Source organism: Harpegnathos saltator, unplaced genomic scaffold, assembly GCF_003227715.2.
Source record: "Harpegnathos saltator strain DR-91 unplaced genomic scaffold, Hsal_v8.6 scaffold47, whole genome shotgun sequence".
Taxonomy (NCBI): domain Eukaryota; kingdom Metazoa; phylum Arthropoda; class Insecta; order Hymenoptera; family Formicidae; genus Harpegnathos; species Harpegnathos saltator.
Genome location: NW_020230283.1, coordinates 118779 through 136885, shown reverse-complemented (window position 1 = coordinate 136885; position 18107 = coordinate 118779). Strand labels below are relative to the sequence as shown.

Here is an 18107-nt window from a genome sequence, read left to right as displayed (position 1 = left end):
GAAGGAAAAGGTGAGAAGGGTGGAGGTCTCCAAGCCCCACCCCCCCCAAGAGTTTCAGGACGCGATTGCTATTAAACAATTTTTATTCTCTTTTCCCACATGCCAGAAAGAGAAAGTGCATTATCAGTTTTTAGCACAGAGCGCTATGACTGCTAAAAGTAATTATAATCTGTCTGAGTATGGTGGTATACACATAATTTTCGGGGAGAACGAAAGTGTTCCGGAACGATATTGCTGTTGAACTGATTTTTTTCTATTTTCCCACATGCCAGAGAGTGAGAATGCATTGTCAGGTTTTGGCACAGAGCGCTGTGAGAGTCGGATGTATTTATAATCTGTCTGAGTGTGGTGGTATGCACACAATTTTTGGGGAAAGCGATAGTGTTCCGGGAGGATATTGCTGTTGAACTAATTTTTTTCTATTTTCCCACATGCCAGAGAGTGACAATGCATTGTCAGTTTTTGGCACAGAGCGCTGTGAGAGACGGATGTATTTATAATCTGTCTGAGTGTGGTGGTATGCACACAATTTTTGGGGAGAGCTATAGTGTTCCGGGAGGATATTGCTGTTGAACTAATTTTTTTATATTTTCCCATATGCCAGAGAGTGAAAATGCATTGTGAGTTTTTAGCACAGAGCGATGTGAGTGCCGGAAATAATTATAATCTATATGAATGATTATATGTGCGTAATTTTCAGGAAGAACAACTTTCTTATAATGTCATGTCATATTTAACACAAATTTATCTTTTATATGCATTTACATTTATATTAAGTGGCCTTTTTTTAAATGAAAGCTATTTTCAATTTTCGCTCCAACAACGCTCCAAACTTCAACGACGTATGAAAAGTCATCTCTGTAAGCACGATTTAATCGACTTCGACTTATTGATTTGTGAAATTATGGTACGAGCGACATCAGTTACTGTGCAAAACAATTTTGTGATGATAGTGATGTTTAATATTTTTGACCTTTTATTATAGTTTAATTACATAATATTATTTTCTTATTAAGACTTGTTTTGAAACATCTATGCGATAACACTATACGAGGGTTGCCTTTTATATTTCGGGAATAGAGAACAAAAAAAGGAAATTAATCATCGTATATGGGTTTATTGTTTTCAAAATATTCTCCATGAAGATCAATACACTTTTGCATGCGCTTGAACCAATTTTCGAAGCACTTTTTCCACTCCGATTAACGTACCTCCAAAACATGCATTTTGAACGCATCAACCGCTTCTTCAGGCGTCGAAAAATGTTGACCTCGTAATTTATTTTTGATTTGCGGGAATAAAAAGAAGTCATTGGGTGCCAAATCAGGGCTATACGGCGGATGACCCATCAATTCGACTTTTTCAGTTCTCAAAAAGTCTCTTATTTGAGCTGATGTGTGAGAGCTCGCATTGTCCTGGTAGAGAATGATGCGTCTTCGGCGGTTGGTTTCCCTTATTTTTCCGAAGACTTCTGACAAACAAATGGTTGTGTACCATTCAGAATTGACCGTCCAACATTGCACTAATGGTACAGTTGCCACATGTCCGGTTTTTCCGAAAAAACAGGCGACCATTTGCTTCCAAGTGTTTCGTGCACGAACAACTTTTGTTGGATTTGGCTTATCTTGAAAGACCCATACAGTCGACTGCTGTTTATTTTCGGGCTCATACGCATAGATCCATGATTCGTCACCTGTTACGATATCATGGACGTGTTTTGAAGCACCGCAATCGTATTTCTTGAGCATCTCTTTCGACCAATCGACACGAGCCTTTTTTTGAGCGATTGTTAAATTATGTGGGATCCAACGCAAACAAATTTTTTTGACAACCAAATGTTCATGCAATATTGAATGTATGCTGGTCCCACTAATGCCCAAGGATGCCTCAATCTCACGATAAGTCACATGACGATCTTGCAATATCAGTTCACGCATAGCATCAATGTTTTCTGGAACAACAACCGATTTTGGACGACCTTCACGAAATTCATCAGTAAGCGAACTACGGCCACGATTGAATTCCGTATACCATCGATATATAGTGGTTTTTGATAGTGCTTCATCGCCAAAAGTCGAATTAAGTTCATCGATGCACTGTTGTTGAGATAATCCACGTCGAAAGTTATAAAAAATAATCGCACGGAAATGTTCACGACTTAATTCCATTTCTTGGCCGACATTAATTTTTCATGTCACTGTAAACAACACAAATGGCGCATGGACATCAAAACGTTCTGAGTAAGTATACTGACAAAAAGTCGAACTTTACGTTAGGGACGTCGGTTGTCAGATGGCAGCACCTGGATCGTCCATTCCCGAAATATAAAAGGCAACCCTCGTACATACGTAACGGGATAAATATTTTGAAATAAGACGCTTTTTGTCAAACATTAGTATTTTACGGCAAGAGACGCCGGTGAATATTTAAGAAGAATCGAAAGAATAATTTATTAAATATTATATAGCACGGTATGTGGAAGACACCGTACTTATTGCAGAGCAAGAAAGATACCTGGACATTGATAAATATTTAAAATTGTCTCTATATATTGGATGTACAAATATCACTTTACGGATTTTTTGATAAAATAACACATTGATTTGAAACATAATAAACCATTCTTACTTTATTAAAAATATACTCCATCGGAAGCTACAACCTTTGCCCATCTTTCAAGCAATAAACGGATTCCACGCTGATAGAAGTAGTTTTGAAGCGATCCAGTTATGAAGCTAATTTTTAATTTCTTCATAAGAACTGAACTGCTCTCCAGAAAGAGCTGACATCATAGATCGGAACAAATAGTAATCTGAGGAAGCAATATCTAATGAATATGGCGTGTGAGGTAGAATCTCCTAGCTCACTCCTTCTAGAAATGATCTAATTTTTAATAAGTATTAGGAGTACAAATAAGTTTCCGCCGTTTTCTAAAAAAAAAATTAGGAATTTATTGTGAAAGAACGGTACATTACGTTTTATTCAAAGTATTGTCCATCACTAGCCACTGCTTTTTCCCATCTTTCTGGCAGCATTCGGATACCACGTCGGAAGAACTCTTCATCTTTTGAAGCTATCCACGAATCGACCCAATTTTTAGTATCTTCATATGATGTAAAGCGCTGCTTAGACAGGCCATGTGCCATCGACCGGAACAAGTGATAATTGGAAGGGGCAATGTCTGGTGAATACGGCGGGTGGGGTAGGACTTCCCAATTAAGTGTTTCCAAATAGGTTTTGACCGGTTTTGCAACATGTGGCCGAGCGTTGTCATGTAGGAGAATAATTTTGTCGTATCTGGAGTAGTAATGGGCGCGTTTTTCCTTGAGTGCTCGGCTCAATCTCATTAATTGTGTTCGGTAGAGAGCTCCAGTAATGGTTTCGCTCGGTTTGAGCAATTTATAATAAACGACACTAAGCTGATCTCACCAAATACACAGCATGAGTTTTTTTCCATGAATATTCGGTTTGGCTGTCGATGTTGAAGCATGGCCAGGTGGTCCCCATGATTTTCTCTTCTTTGAGTTATCGTAGTGGATCCATTTTTCATCACCAGTGACTATACGATGCAAAAAAACCCTTTCTTTTATGCCTGGCAAGCAGTATTTCACACGTGCAAAATCGGCGTTCAACGTCTCTCGGCTTCAGTTCATATGGAACGCAATTTCCTTCTTCTTGGACCCATTCCCAACGATTTTAAACGATGTGAAATTGCTTGTTGAGTCACTTCTAATGTAAATGCAAGTTCTTCTTGCGTTTGGCACGAATCTTCCTCCAATAATGTTTCCAATTCCGTGTCTTCGAATACTTTCGGCCTTCCACTATGTTCTTCGTCTTCCACGTCAAACTCACCGTTTTTAAGCTTTTGAAACCACTCACGACAACTTCTCTCACTTAAAGCAGTCTCACCATATGCTTCTACAAGCAATCGATGTGCCTCAGCTGCAGATTTCTTCAAATTAAAGAAGTAAATCAAAAGTTTCCGCAAATGACGCTTATTCGGCACAAAACTTGACATTTTCGCACGAAAAAAATTATGTGATGCTAATATGGAGTCACTGATACTTCAAGGTTATGTTGTTACTATATGTCCAAACTTACAATATTACGTTTTACATCTGACAATTTCAACATAACCTTCTGGTGGGGCCATCTTTTGTCAGACGGCGGGAACTTATTTGTACTCCTAATATTATCTAATTCTTTACGGATCCATGAACATCTGGTTTGGCATTGTATATTTATCATTGTCATGCTGTAAAATTATCTTGTCATGTCTATTCTTCCATTCCGGCCGTTCTTTCCTTCACAGCCCGGTTCAAACGTATTAATTGTAGTTGGTAGCGTTCACCAGTGATAGTTTCAGGCGGTTGTACTAGCTCATAATACACCACACCCTTCATATCTCACCAGATACACAGCATAACCTTGCTGCCGTGGATGTTTCGTTTTGGCGTTGATGAACTAGGTTCACCGAGCTAAACCTATGCTAGTTTGCGTTTAGGATTGTCATAGTAAATCCACTTTTCATCGCCAGTAATAATTCGATGTAAGAAACCCTTTCTTTTTTGTCGTTGCAGCAACAATTTGCACGTAGTTTTCCTTCTTTCGATGTCTCTTTCTTTCAGTTCGTGTGACACCCAATTTCCTTGCTTTTGGACCATTCCCATCCCATTCAGGCGTAGGGAAATGCATTGTTGGGTAACATTTAATGCTGCTGCTAATTCTTTTTCCGTTTGACACTCATCTTCGTCCAATAATGCTTCCAATTGTGCGTCTCCAAAATTTTTCGGCGGCTTTCCATGCGGTTTATTATCTGTGGCGAAATCACTACGAAACGTCACGAGGAAAATAGTCAAGCAGCCATGTTGTCCACGCGCCGCGCGGGCCGCGGTAGTCCGCCGCGCGCCGCTAGGAGGCGGCGCACAAGCCCAAGCTCTTACAGTCAAAATTAGGTCCCAGGAAGCATGATAAGGCTGTGCCGCAGGCAATCAGCAGTATACGCTCATCCACGCTAGCACCTGCTAGAACCGATAGCATTCGCTTACATTTTTGGTGATATAGTTGAGTCCTCATTAGAGTATAAGACTCGCTATATCCTTGAACAGTCAGGGTCTACGACCCGCATAGCCGAGAGCATCGCTCACCAACGGCACCACCACCTGTCGTCGGTTAAACTCCTTTCTTCCAAGCGAAGAATCCGGGGGAATCTTCCCCACTCAGACCCCTGAGCTTGCTAGCAATCCCCCAGAAAGCAACATTGCCATCACAAGAGGCGAAATGTTGGTCCCAGGGAGAGAAGCCGCCAGTGAAAAGAAGGCTGTGACAACCTTCTCGACACTCTCTTCGACGAGAGTCCTCCAGTTACTACCGATTCCGCATTGCCCCCGGCCTTCCGACCAAAAACACGAAGGATTTGGTTTCTTGATCCTGAGCCCGACGAACCAAGGTCTCCTCTTCCTTCACAATCTAAAGACCTCTCCCGGAGAGCCATTCTCATTCCTTGGAGATTGATCCCGTTAAGCCTCTCGCCTAGGAGGCGAACTAGGCCACCAGCGTGCTTTGAGACACTACGGGCGATACAAGCCCAAAAGCCTCAAGCCACGTCCACAAGGACCAGCCACCCGCAGCACAGGGACTCAAACCTCTCCCAGGAAGACGCTGACCCGTCTGGTCCGCCCGAATATTAAAAGACCGCAGTCACTAAGACTTTCCTCGCGAAAATCATGTCTATTTTCAAAAACACGATGGACATTCCTCAAATATAATTAAAGCAAATACATGTTCCTTTAAGGTTCCCAAGCCTTTAATTACTCAATAGCCAAATATCCCCTTGCGATCATATACACAACATAATTGGTAATGCACCAAATCATCCAAATAAAAATCGTGCTTTCCAAATCGTTGAAATTACTTTTCACACATGCTTACCGATGGAGCATGTTCTTTGTAAGCGTCCACAAGCAAACGATGGCTTTCAGCTGCACTTTTCTTTAAAACAAAATAATGCAGTAACATTTCCCGCAAATAACATTTATTCAGTACAAAAGTAGACATTTTCAATATGATAAATATAATTACTGTTTACACTTTTTTATTTTTGGCTACTCTACAAATATGCCACATTTCGAAATCGGAGACATACACTTTGCGGATGTTCTTCGTTAATATTTACTAGCTACATTAATATCTTGGTTCAAATATAGCAGATATACACAAATATCTATTGATACATTTGGGTGTACATTTTCGAGGTAATAGTTATTTTTCGAAACAATTGTATTGCAATATAATTCACGGAAAGATTGTATATTTTATATTATCTCAGGATTCATATTTGGCTTTTTTACAAGTTTTCAGGAAATTTTCTCAATTTTTGAATATTTGGGGATTTTAACACTTTACTTGGAACACTATTGTATCAGACAATATTTTCGACAATGTTGCTGTATTTCGAGCAGACCAATCTTTGACCATTTTGCCGTTGTTGCTTTTTTTGCTACGTACTCAAAGGGATAAAAATATATCTATCTCTATATAAATATGAGCTTTACAGAACGATTATAAAAAAATTATCTCAACAGAGAGAGGGAGAGAGAAAGAGAAAGAAAGAAAGAGAGTGAGAGAGAGAGAAAGAGAGACACATAGGGGGAGAGGGGGAGGGAGGGGGGAGGGGGAGAGAGAGAGAGAGAGAGTGAGAGAGAGAGAGGTTATTCAGATTGGGAATCTGTTTAAACGAGTAATACTCGTTTAAACAGATTCCCAATCTGATAACTGATCTGATTAAACTGATAACTGTTGAGGATAAATGTACAAAGATAAAAACACAAAAGAAATATTGGATAAAAACAGAAAGTAAAAATAAATATGTACCTTAGGCTGTAATGGTTCCACCATATCCACTCCCACGTCGTTAGTGTAAGACACGTTGGTAATTTCATTGGCGCTTGATGCTTTCAATATGTCGTTCATGTAATAATTTATCCCGAGGAAATCCGCCGAACCACGCACATCATCGATCTGCTTCTTCGTAAAACTTGGCAGACGCGATATGGAAAATCCTTGAGCGCGACTATAGTTGGCAATCCGTTCCTTCATAATGCTCGGGTAGTCACCAGTGCTGTCGAAAATCGGATTGAGTAACCCCTTGACGAACCACTGATAATCCCTTTCTGCTGCAGTCACATCTTCATGCGATGGAGAATTCGGGAGGGGATAGTTGCAACTGATTGTATAACCCACTTTACCTGTATAATAAGCCACAAATGCATCTATTTAATTGCGTCCGATATTCTCTAAGCAAACGCATGGAGTAACACATTACTTGTACCTTAATATTATTATAAGTGATTTTATTCAGGGACGACTTAGTAACAACATTATTATTTCTTTTTTCATTAATGATGGTTAGCGTAGTTACATTTTTTGGATACCGATAAGGAATATAATCGTTATTTTTATCTTTTCTTTGCAAACGCAAAATACATATATACAGAATGGGCAACAGCGTAAAGAAAAGGTCTTTAAAACTTGCGGAAAAAAGCAATGCTAATTGTAACATCTCCTGGATTTTTGATAACGGTAACAACTTACTTTTCAAAGTGAGTAACGATAATAGTGACAAGTTGTTTTTTTTAATGTAATAATTATTTTCTAAAACAAGTAACAACTACAGTAACAACTAATCACAGTTTCTTTTTTTAACGAACGAGTTTGTTTAATGTGTTTAACATCTATATAATAATTACGAGTTATTTTTCGGAAGAAACTTTTCCAGGCGTGTTCATGAGTGAACATACATATAATTTGCTCACAAATCGTGAATGAAGATTTTTTTTATAATCTCACCGTTTTGACTGGTACGAAATTCACGTTCGTAGAGGCGATATACCCTCGCATGAGCAAGTATGGCGTGATGTATACACAAGTAACCCGCAATTCCTGATAAGTTTATGAATAGTATAGATTCGTTGCTGTAACCGTCGTAGCAGAGATTGTTCGGTTCGTGTATGGTCATCCAGAATTTCACCTATGCAATATTCATCGTCAACTTTATTAAAACTTTCAGTTCGTCGTGTTATAATGAGCTACTTGGTGAAAAGTTTAACTTGAACAAAAAAGTCGAATTAACGCGTCATTTACGAAGTTTCGTAAATTGCAGATTATGGAAAAAGGAAGTAACAATAAAAGTATAACGATTCACTTTCTCGTATTTGCAACGCGAAATTATATTTACGCTCGCGATTCCTTTATATCCAGATTTAACTCTTTGAATTAAAAATAACTCAGCTAACAGAGAAGTTAATGGTCGAAATAGTATATAAGGCTCTTAGATATGCAATCGAAAAGCAAATGTCAACAAAAGAGTCTGAAGCGATGACATGTTTGCATTATATTGCATCAATAACAGTTTAAACTAACTATATAACATATAATACTTATAATATCGAAACATTTGTTATAACTGGTAGTCATTGTTTATAATAGTGGTATCAATGCGACTTACAATTAACACATTGCACACATCAATATTCCAAATTTCCATTGCTCCATTTTAACCCTTAGGTTATTAATTGTTATGACAATATGCCAAAAGAACGAAAGATCACGATATTAGAAAGTTGAATTAGTTCTGGTCCTTAGCAATAGATGGTTTTAGTAATAAGTTAATGGTTAGTACTAATGTTGAAATCTAGCAACATTGAAAGATTTGACATTTCTCTATGACATATGACAGTTTGCGCGCTATTGTCATTAATAGTTTTATTGTTTATACGCGTCTAAAATGGCTCATACAAAATTGTACTTTCGACATTTATTACTTTTTTGGTTGGCTTGAAAAGATCGGCAACTGAGGCTCATGAAATGCTTGTTACAACTTATGGTGATTAAGCTCCATCGTATTCCAGCTGTAAATTTTGGTTTCAACGATTCAAAAGTGATTATTTCGATTTGAGTGATAAAGAACATAATGGTCAACCAAACAATTTTGAAGATTTTGAATTGCAAGCATTATTGAATGAAAACACCGTTCAAACGGAAAAGCAATTGGCTGGACAACTCAATGTCGACAAATCAACAATTTCTAAATGCCTATACGCCATGGGAAAAATTCAAAACGAAGGCAAATGGGTTCCGCATGAATTAAATGAAAGTGCTATTGCAAATCGTTTGAATATTGTTATGTCTTTGCTTGCCAGACAGAAAAAAGAACTTTTGTGGTGAATTGTAACTGGAGATGAAAAGTAGATTTATTTTGATAATTCAAAACGAAAAGAATCATGGGTTAATCCAAGATAAACATCAACATCGACATCAAAAAGGAACATTTACGTCACAAAGCAATGCTTTGTATTTAATGGGATATGGAAAGTGTGGTGTATTATGAGCTTCTAAAACCGAATGAAACAATTACGGGGGTAACGATACCAGCCACAATTGAATAAATTGAATGATGAATTGATGCAAAAAAGGCCAGCGACAGCCAGCAATAGACGCAAAGTGGTTCTTTTACACGATAATGCTCGTCCACATGTTGCTTCAATCGTTAAATAAACATTATTTGAGCTCGAATGGGAAATCCTTTCGCACTAAGCGTATTCTACAGAACTAACATCATTTGACCGATCTTACCATCTATTTTGATCGATACAACACGATTTGGCAGATACATACTTAAATAATTACGAAAATGTGCAAAAATGGGTGTCTGATTGGATTGCTTCAAAACACAGATTGTTCTGTCGTCGCGGAATCGCTATATTGCCAGAAAGATGGGAAAAGGTTGTAGCTAACGACAAAAAATGTTTTGATTGATGTAAATTTAATTAACAAGTAAGTATAAATTAATAATATTTATATATCAATTATATATGTACGTGACGTATACAGGGTGAAGAAAAAACCACGGGACCCCTGAAAATTTCGAAAAATATACACTTTATAAAAAAATGTTGCAGACAAAAGTTGTAGCGTTGAAAAAGATCTATTTACTGATCTTAACAATTTGACCTGGGGTGGCGTCATCAAGGTCAGGATAAAGTCACCTCGGATTTTTTAAATGGAACTCCCAATTTTTTATTACATATTCTTATAGCCCTTCTTCAGACCTTTTCAAAGCACTATAGTTTTATCTAATTTGAATAAGCTGTTCTGAAGTTATCGAGTTTTTTAAAGTAAGATATCTAGCCAACCAAGGCAAGATCGTAGGATGATCCGGCCAATTAAGGCAAGATCGTAGGATGATCCGGCCAACTAAGGCAAGATCGTAGGATGATCCGGCTAACTAAGGCAAGGTCGGAGTGATCGAGCCAACTAAGACAAGATCGGAAGGTGATCCAGTCAACTTGTCAAAATAATTGCGCGACTAACTTCCAGGCGTTGGCTCCTATTGGTTTGTCTTCATTTCGTTGATTGATTTATTTCAGTTATTTATTTATTTGAACTATTCTGCTGTTCGATGTTTATTTCTTCCATTTACTCATTTAATAGTCATTACAGTTTAGTGAATCGCAAACTCGACTGAAATTCCTCTATTTTTTTGAAAATTATTAAGAAACAGTTTGAAGCTAGTTGTAAGCTGACTTAATTGCACTTCATTCCGTGCTCATTATTATTCTTCAGCACTGTCTTTAGAATAACTTTGAATTGATCCAAATATTAATTTAGTCGATTAGACTAAATTTTACCACTTCTGCTTGTCAATATGGCAAGTCTTTCAGAACGAGAACGCGTATCTCTTTTGATGATGAGAGGATGGGATGATCGACTAAGGTCGTACAATGATGTGAGGCGGCTTTTTAATGAAACTTTTCGTAATCATGATAATGCCATTTCAAAATCTAAAGAACGATAAGGCATTTTCAGGAAACTGGAAGTGTGAAAAATCGTGCAGTACCGGGTAGACCAGTATCAGCAACAAGTGTAGAAAAATCATTAGATGTTCTACAATCCTTTATCGAAAATCCATATGATTCGACCCGCAAAGTAGGACAGCAACATGAAATAGATCAAATGTCTGTGCTTAAAATATTGAAAATGAATAAATTTCATCCTTATAAGATCCATCTTGTACAAGAGCTAAAATGAAAATGATTTTGATAGATGCATTGAATTTTGTGATTTGATGATGGAAAAAATAGCCGAAGATCCTAACTATCTATCAAATGTAGTATTTTCAGATGAGGCAACATTTCAGTTAAATGGCCACGTTAATCGACACAATTGTAGATTTTGGTTAGATACAAATCCTCATTGGATTGAGGAAACACACACGCAGTATCCACAAAAAGTGAATGTTTGGGTAGGCATTTTGAATAATGTTCTCATAGGTCCACTCTTTATTGACGGAAATCTAACAGTGATAAAATATGAGAATATGCTAAGAAACGAAATAGTTCCAGCGATACAAGCAATCATAGATGACAACTTCGAGCATACATGGTTCCAACAAGATGGTGCCCCACATTACGGAAGTGACGTCCGTAATTATCTGGACACAGTGTTTCCTCATCGATGGATAAGTAGAAGAGAACCTATAGAATGGCCTCCTCGATCACCCGATTTATCACCTAACAATTACTTCCTGTGGGGCCATTTAAAAGATAGAGTTTACAAAACGATACCACAAAATTTGGATGACTTACGAAATCGAATTCTTGATGAAGCTGCTCTCATCCCTGCTGATTACATTCAAAAAGTCGTTTCATCTTTTTATGATAGATTAGCTTATTGTCAAACTGTTGATGGCGGACATTTTGAACAATTACTTTAAAGCTTTCCAGTATTGCCTTAGTTGGCCGGACAACTCCAGACCTTGCCTTAGTTGGCCGGATCATCCTCCGATCTTGCCTTAGTTGGCTGGATCATCCTCCGATCTTGCCTTAGTTGGCCGGATCATCCTCCGATCTTGCCTTAGTTGGCTGGATCATCCTCCGATCTTGCCTTAGTTGGTTGGATCATCCTCCGATCTTGCCTTAGTTGGCTAGATATCTTACTTTAAAAAACTTGATAACTTCAGAACAGCTTATTCAAATTGGATAAAGCTATAGTGCTTTGAAAGGGTCTGAAGAAGGGCTATAAGAATATGCAATAAAAAATTTGGAGTTCAATTTAAAAAATCCGAGATGACTTTGTCCTGACCTTGATGACGCTACCCAAGGTCAAATTGTTAAGATCGATAAATAGATCTTTTTCAACGCTACAACTTTTGTCTGCAACATTTTTTTATAAAGTGTATATTTTTCGAAATTTTCAGGGGTCCCGAGGTTTTTTCTTCACCCTATATAATACTCACCTTGTCACCGAAAGTGGAGAACACAAATCTGGCATATTGCTCGAACCAGTCGACAAACAATGGATTCGTTAAGCCACCTAATTTCTGCATATCAATCGGCAGGTCCCAATGGAATAACGTAACCATAGGTATCATTCCGTTCGCTAATATCTTATCGATTACATTCTTGTAGAATTGCACACCATTGCTGTTCACGTGATTTGTGAAGCCTCCAGATAAAAGTCTCGTCCACGATAAGGAGAGCCTGAACATTTGAGTCTGAGATCACGGAGATCGTTGTGAAAATTAAGTTGTGTCGATTGTATATCGAACTTTAATAAATGCGACAATTAATATCTTCCAGTTTCACGGTGCATTAGCAAGAAAACTTGTATTTTTAGCTAACGTTAAAAGGAAGAAATAAATAAGAAAAACTTTTTTCCCTTTGTATTTACATACATAATTTTTTCAAAACAATTTGTTGCTAAAACATAGATCTTTGCAAGAACTTATCATTTTTCATCGTCTTTATAGAATAAATTGTTAATTCTAGTGTTTTGATACAATATCATATTGTTTATATGCAGGATGTCTGGAATCTTTTGGAAACAAAAAATTATGAAGATTAATCAAATTAAACTGAGAAGAAAAATCAAGTATCATTTTACAAAAATCACAATAGTTATTAAGTTATTAATGATTGAAAATGACTACATAGAGAAGATCTTTTAATTGATAACTTGAAAATTTGCTTACTTACATGCAAAATAGTTATTTACAAAAGGACTTTTTTCTCAGTTTCACAATTCTTCACAATTTTTCATTTCCAAAAGATCCCAGACACACTGCTTATATATCGATTTGTCAATAATAAATTTGTCAAAAATTATTGCCTCAGACTTCGATGGCTGCAGTAGCTACAGTCACATAAAGATTACCGATCAGTATCGACCAAAAATATATCACCTCTAAGATGTTTAGGCATAACTTTATTTAAAATGTATGGATATGTGTCAGGTCATAACGTGTTTGATAACAAGTGCAGCTTATCGAACAAAATACTTTTAATCTAATAATATAAACAACAACTCATGGAAAATTTGAAACTAATTTCTTTACCGTGAAAAAAGTTATACTAAAAGATCCTAGAAGTTATATATAGAGTGGGGATTATCAGTTTACAACCCGAAGTGTGAAGGTAGATTGGGTTAAGACAAACATAAAAGTCCCATACCGTTTTGCGAGATCGATAATTATTGCGAATCTCGCAAAACGGTATGGGACTTTTATGTTTATCTTAACCCAATCTACCTTTACACTTCGGGTTATAAACTTATAACCCCCCACCCTGTATTTTTGGCCAGTACTATGTGAAAGCAGATTTACACACAAGAAGAATGTTGGTCTTTTTAGTTACGAATTCCCAAAATCCGCGGAGGGAGAAAATTTTTCTGCGGCAAATGCGGCCGCGTCAAAGTGACAGTCTATTGTCTGGCCGATATTCTATTTTATTCGCGACATACATGAGCTAAATATTTTTTTTTATTCACGTATGGCGGCAACTGAAAGGTATTAAGAGATATTCGTAACATGTGGATGCAAAAAAGTTCTTGATGCTTACACCAATGCTTCTCGCCAGACATATATCATCCTTATACTTATGGTAAAAATCGTTCGCCACGTCCAAATTACTTCCGTCCTCTACTAATTTTGGATTCTTATGAATCATATCATCCCATATAGACGGTGTTCTGCCTGTGGGTTATTTTGGAGACACGTTAGAGGGAAAATCGTATATATTTGTGCATTATTCAGAAATAATTGGTTACACATTTATAATTTTGTTACCGTCACTTTTTTCACTAACAACTTGTCACTAGTTATTGTTCTCATTTATAACAATAAAGCAATTACATTTTTCGCGTAACGAGAAAATAGATATAATCATTATTCTTATCGTTATTTTGAATATGTAGAATATTTATACATGGAATATGGACACAACAGTGAATCTTAAAGAAATGTCCGGCAAACCTGGTAGAAAAGGTAAAGGAAATTGTAACGGTCACTTTTTGAGTAACGATAACGAGTTGCTTTTCAAAATACATAACAAATTGGTAATAAAAAGTAAAGGGAGGAAGTAAAACACTACTTGTAACGACGTCATTGTTATAAATTATATTTTCTGAATAACGACTTAATAGTATTCTTTTGTTTTTCGTCAATAACGATAACGATAGCACAATTATATGTCTCATGTAACAAATTTAATTGTTTCGTTGTTACTCTGTGCAAATATAGAATACAATTGCACTGAACGAATGGCATTAAATCATAAAAAATAATATTCAAAACTTGGTGGAGAATTTAACGAAAACTGTAATGACTTGTTACTTCTTGAATAACGATAATAATGAATGATAAATTAGTTTTCATTCAATGAATAGCGGTATCGGTAATAAGTTACATTTCAAAAATAATTTTCTCAATCTTACGTTTTTACGAAGACGTGAGAACAATCTTTCATATGTATTATAACCGTAAAGTATAGAAATCAATTTTTGCGGCGAAACAAAAGTGGAAGAGATTCATTTGCTTAAAAGATTCGTATTATGTTTTTATCTCCATTGCATATCTCACCATTTACATTCCATGCACCCTCGTACTGTGGCGCAGAAGTCGAAACGCCGAATAGGAAGTCCTCCGGAAAAAAGTTATTACCGGAGCTATCCTTCATAATCTTATCAGGTTTTCTTCGAATTTCAACGCTCGAACCAAGCATGTATTCGAAGGCTCCCAATATTAAAATCGTCGTGATCTTCATATACTTCATCGCGATACGTTGGTTCAACAAGAATAACGTGATGTACCTGTTATTATCTGAAAAATGCAACTGTGCTATGTAGTGATGGGTGGCTGCAAATTTGATTTTCAAAATATCGGTCTTTTCCACCATAATTCGATTTTCTAAATTGATTTTTTTCTGTTCGATTTTTATATCAATCGATTATTTCAATATAGTACCACTGCACTCAACATCTGTTACAATCAAGATACTGCTTTATTTTTTAATATTAAAGAAGGTAAAAGTGATGGTAAAACTGTTATGTAGAATGAACTAGAATCCAAGCGATTGAAATGGTAGTAAAGCGGATGGCACATAGAAAAACGTAAAGCAGTAAAATGTAAGCAATAAGCAAATCAACCAATCGTAGGTGAAACATGTATGGTGACATTCTCAAATATGATTAATTGATTTACTTACTGTCTTACTGCTTACGTTATTCTATATGTCATAGCTCTTACTCAGTCCAAGTTGTACTTGCACAGTTATTTTTATCCAGACAATAAAATGTTATCAAGAAATTCTCTAAATGATATCTCGTTTCTGAACCTGATAATTTTAAAACACTTCAAGAAAATGACATGAACATGATAAAATGTTATCTAATGCGCTCATTTTTGAAAGCAGGAAGCATGAAAATAATGTCTAAAAGATTTTTCAAATCGAACATCTTTTAAATGTTCAAAGCATGTCAACATATAACGATCTTACTTATGATATCTAAAAGAAGACTGATGTCAATATATAAATATCTTAATTACTATATATTTAAGAGATAAGATGGTAAATATTTCTTAGGGAAAATAAATTGTCTCATTATTATAATACGATAAACATTTTGAAATTTTTGAACGCTTTGAAAATATGAGCAACTGATCGTAATTTGAATTAGTTACGAATAGAATAATATATAAACTATATTATTGTTAATAATATTGTTATATATGACTATATTATTGTATTAAAACTATATTATTGTTATGTGTTATTACCATAGGTATATTGTCATTCGTCATAATCGGACACATTAATTATATATCTAATATATCTAAACACTAACTTAGTATCGTAAGATCGATATTATAATTTCGTATTTAACAATGTAACTGTTACATATGTGTAACATTGCATTTACATTGTTGTCGACATTGCATTATTATTAGTTATTAGTGCTTGTTTTCGTATTGAATCTCACTAAATTCAATATAAAAACAAGCACCATGTGTCGTTGGCTTTATAAAATAAGAAAAACATATGTAAATATGTTAATTGCGTAAAATATTGTTTAGATAAATTTTTAGGAAATCAACTTGTTTGAGCCGATTTTTTTAGTAAATCAATTCTAGTAATTTCGATTCTAGATCGATAGAAAAATTGATTTTTTCTAAAAAATTGCTAATCACTATGCCATAATGAGGCCATTTTGTGATGTTCGATACGATGCATTTAATATTCAACGATATAGATAATATTATATTACATTTTAGATATATGTAGAATTTTTTTTAGATAAATTTTCAAGAAATAAATTCTTGTAGGCCGACTTTTTAACAAACCGATTTTAGTAATTTCGATTCCAGATCGATAGAAAAATTGATTTTTTCTAAAAAATCGCTAATCATTATGCCATAATAAGGCTACTTTGTAATATTCGATATGATGAACTTATTAATATTCGACGATATAGATAATATTATATCACATTTCAAATGTAAAGCAATTTTCGGAAATATGTGAATGTTTTGAGGTAAAAGGCATAATTTTCATAAGATCAGTGATCTATTTGAACTTTCAAATAATGACCCAGATCTGGAAATATATTCAAATAATAATCCAAAAGTTTGCCTAAAGAAGCAAAATTAAATGAGTGCAAATATATTTATGCGTTATACATGAACGATTTGTAAAATTATACAATATGAAATATAAATATCTCATTCCATACACATTTCCAATATTCGATGAAACATCTTTATTAATCATATTGATATACAGGGTGTCTCAGAACTTTGGCACACGGGCTCCGTAGGGACATAGAGCTAAGTGAGAGGAACAAAAAAGTCCTGTACCATAATGTGAAAATTGTAATAGGTTTTTAATTATAACAACGCAAAGTTAGGCGTTTTCCACGCCCAGCGCGGCCTATAGATGCTCCACGGCAAGCTGTGTGCGTAGGGGCTGAGCGATAACGCGGCTCGCACTGACCGTCACGCGGCGTCAAAGCGCTAAGCTGCGCCAATCGTGACAGTCAGCGCGAGACGTGTTATCGCTCAACCCCTACGCACACAGCTTGCCGCGGAACGTCTATAGGCCGCGATGGGCGTGGAAAATGCCAAATTTTACGCGGTTATTACAAACTACACAGTCTGTCCCAGATCCAATGAGACTGGTCTAAAAAAAATACAAAGCGTTTATTATTTTGATTTTTTATTCTTGTTTATTCAAAATAGTCTCCTTCTAAGTTAATACAGTGCTGGAAACGTTCAACAAATTTTTCAAAACATTTTTTATACTCATCGGTTGGAATGGCCTTTAATATGGCAGTCGAAGTCTTTTGGATGATGGGGATTCCCGAAGGAATCCGGCAAGCATGTCAGCCATCGTAACTGGTGATGAAACGTGGTGTTTTCAATACGAGCCAAAAACAGAACATCAGAGTGCGGCATGGAAGTCACCAGAAGAGCCAAAAAAGAAAAAATTACGCTTTCAGAAGAGCAAAATTAGCTCCGTGCGACTTCTGGCTATTTCCCAAACTGAAATTGGCGATGAAAGGAAATCGTTTCGATACCATCCCGGTCATCCAAAAGACTTCGACCGCCATACTAAAGGCCATTCCAGCCGATGAGTATAAAAAATGTTTCGAAAAATTTGTTGAACGTTTCCAGCGCTGTATTGACTCAGAAGCAGACTATTATGAATAAACAAGAATAAAAAATCAAAATAATAAACGCTTTGTATTTTTGTTTAGACCAGTCTCATTGGATCTGG

General features: G+C 36.1%; 1 protein-coding gene across 1 annotated transcript in view; it reads right to left on the bottom strand.

Moving 5' to 3' along the window:
- LOC105181086 (myrosinase 1) overlaps positions 1 to 15370 on the bottom strand; it is a 32026-nt gene extending 16656 nt beyond the window's left edge. The window contains exons 1-5 of the mRNA XM_011137612.2: positions 14915 to 15370; positions 13896 to 14029; positions 12296 to 12553; positions 7849 to 8029; positions 6874 to 7247 (exon numbers count right to left, since the gene is read on the bottom strand). Coding sequence (XP_011135914.1) covers positions 6874 to 7247; positions 7849 to 8029; positions 12296 to 12553; positions 13896 to 14029; positions 14915 to 15230 — 1263 coding nt within the window. The 5' untranslated portion in view covers positions 15231 to 15370. The remainder of the gene's footprint in view (positions 1 to 6873; positions 7248 to 7848; positions 8030 to 12295; positions 12554 to 13895; positions 14030 to 14914) is intronic.
- Positions 15371 to 18107: the final 2737 nt, after the last annotated feature.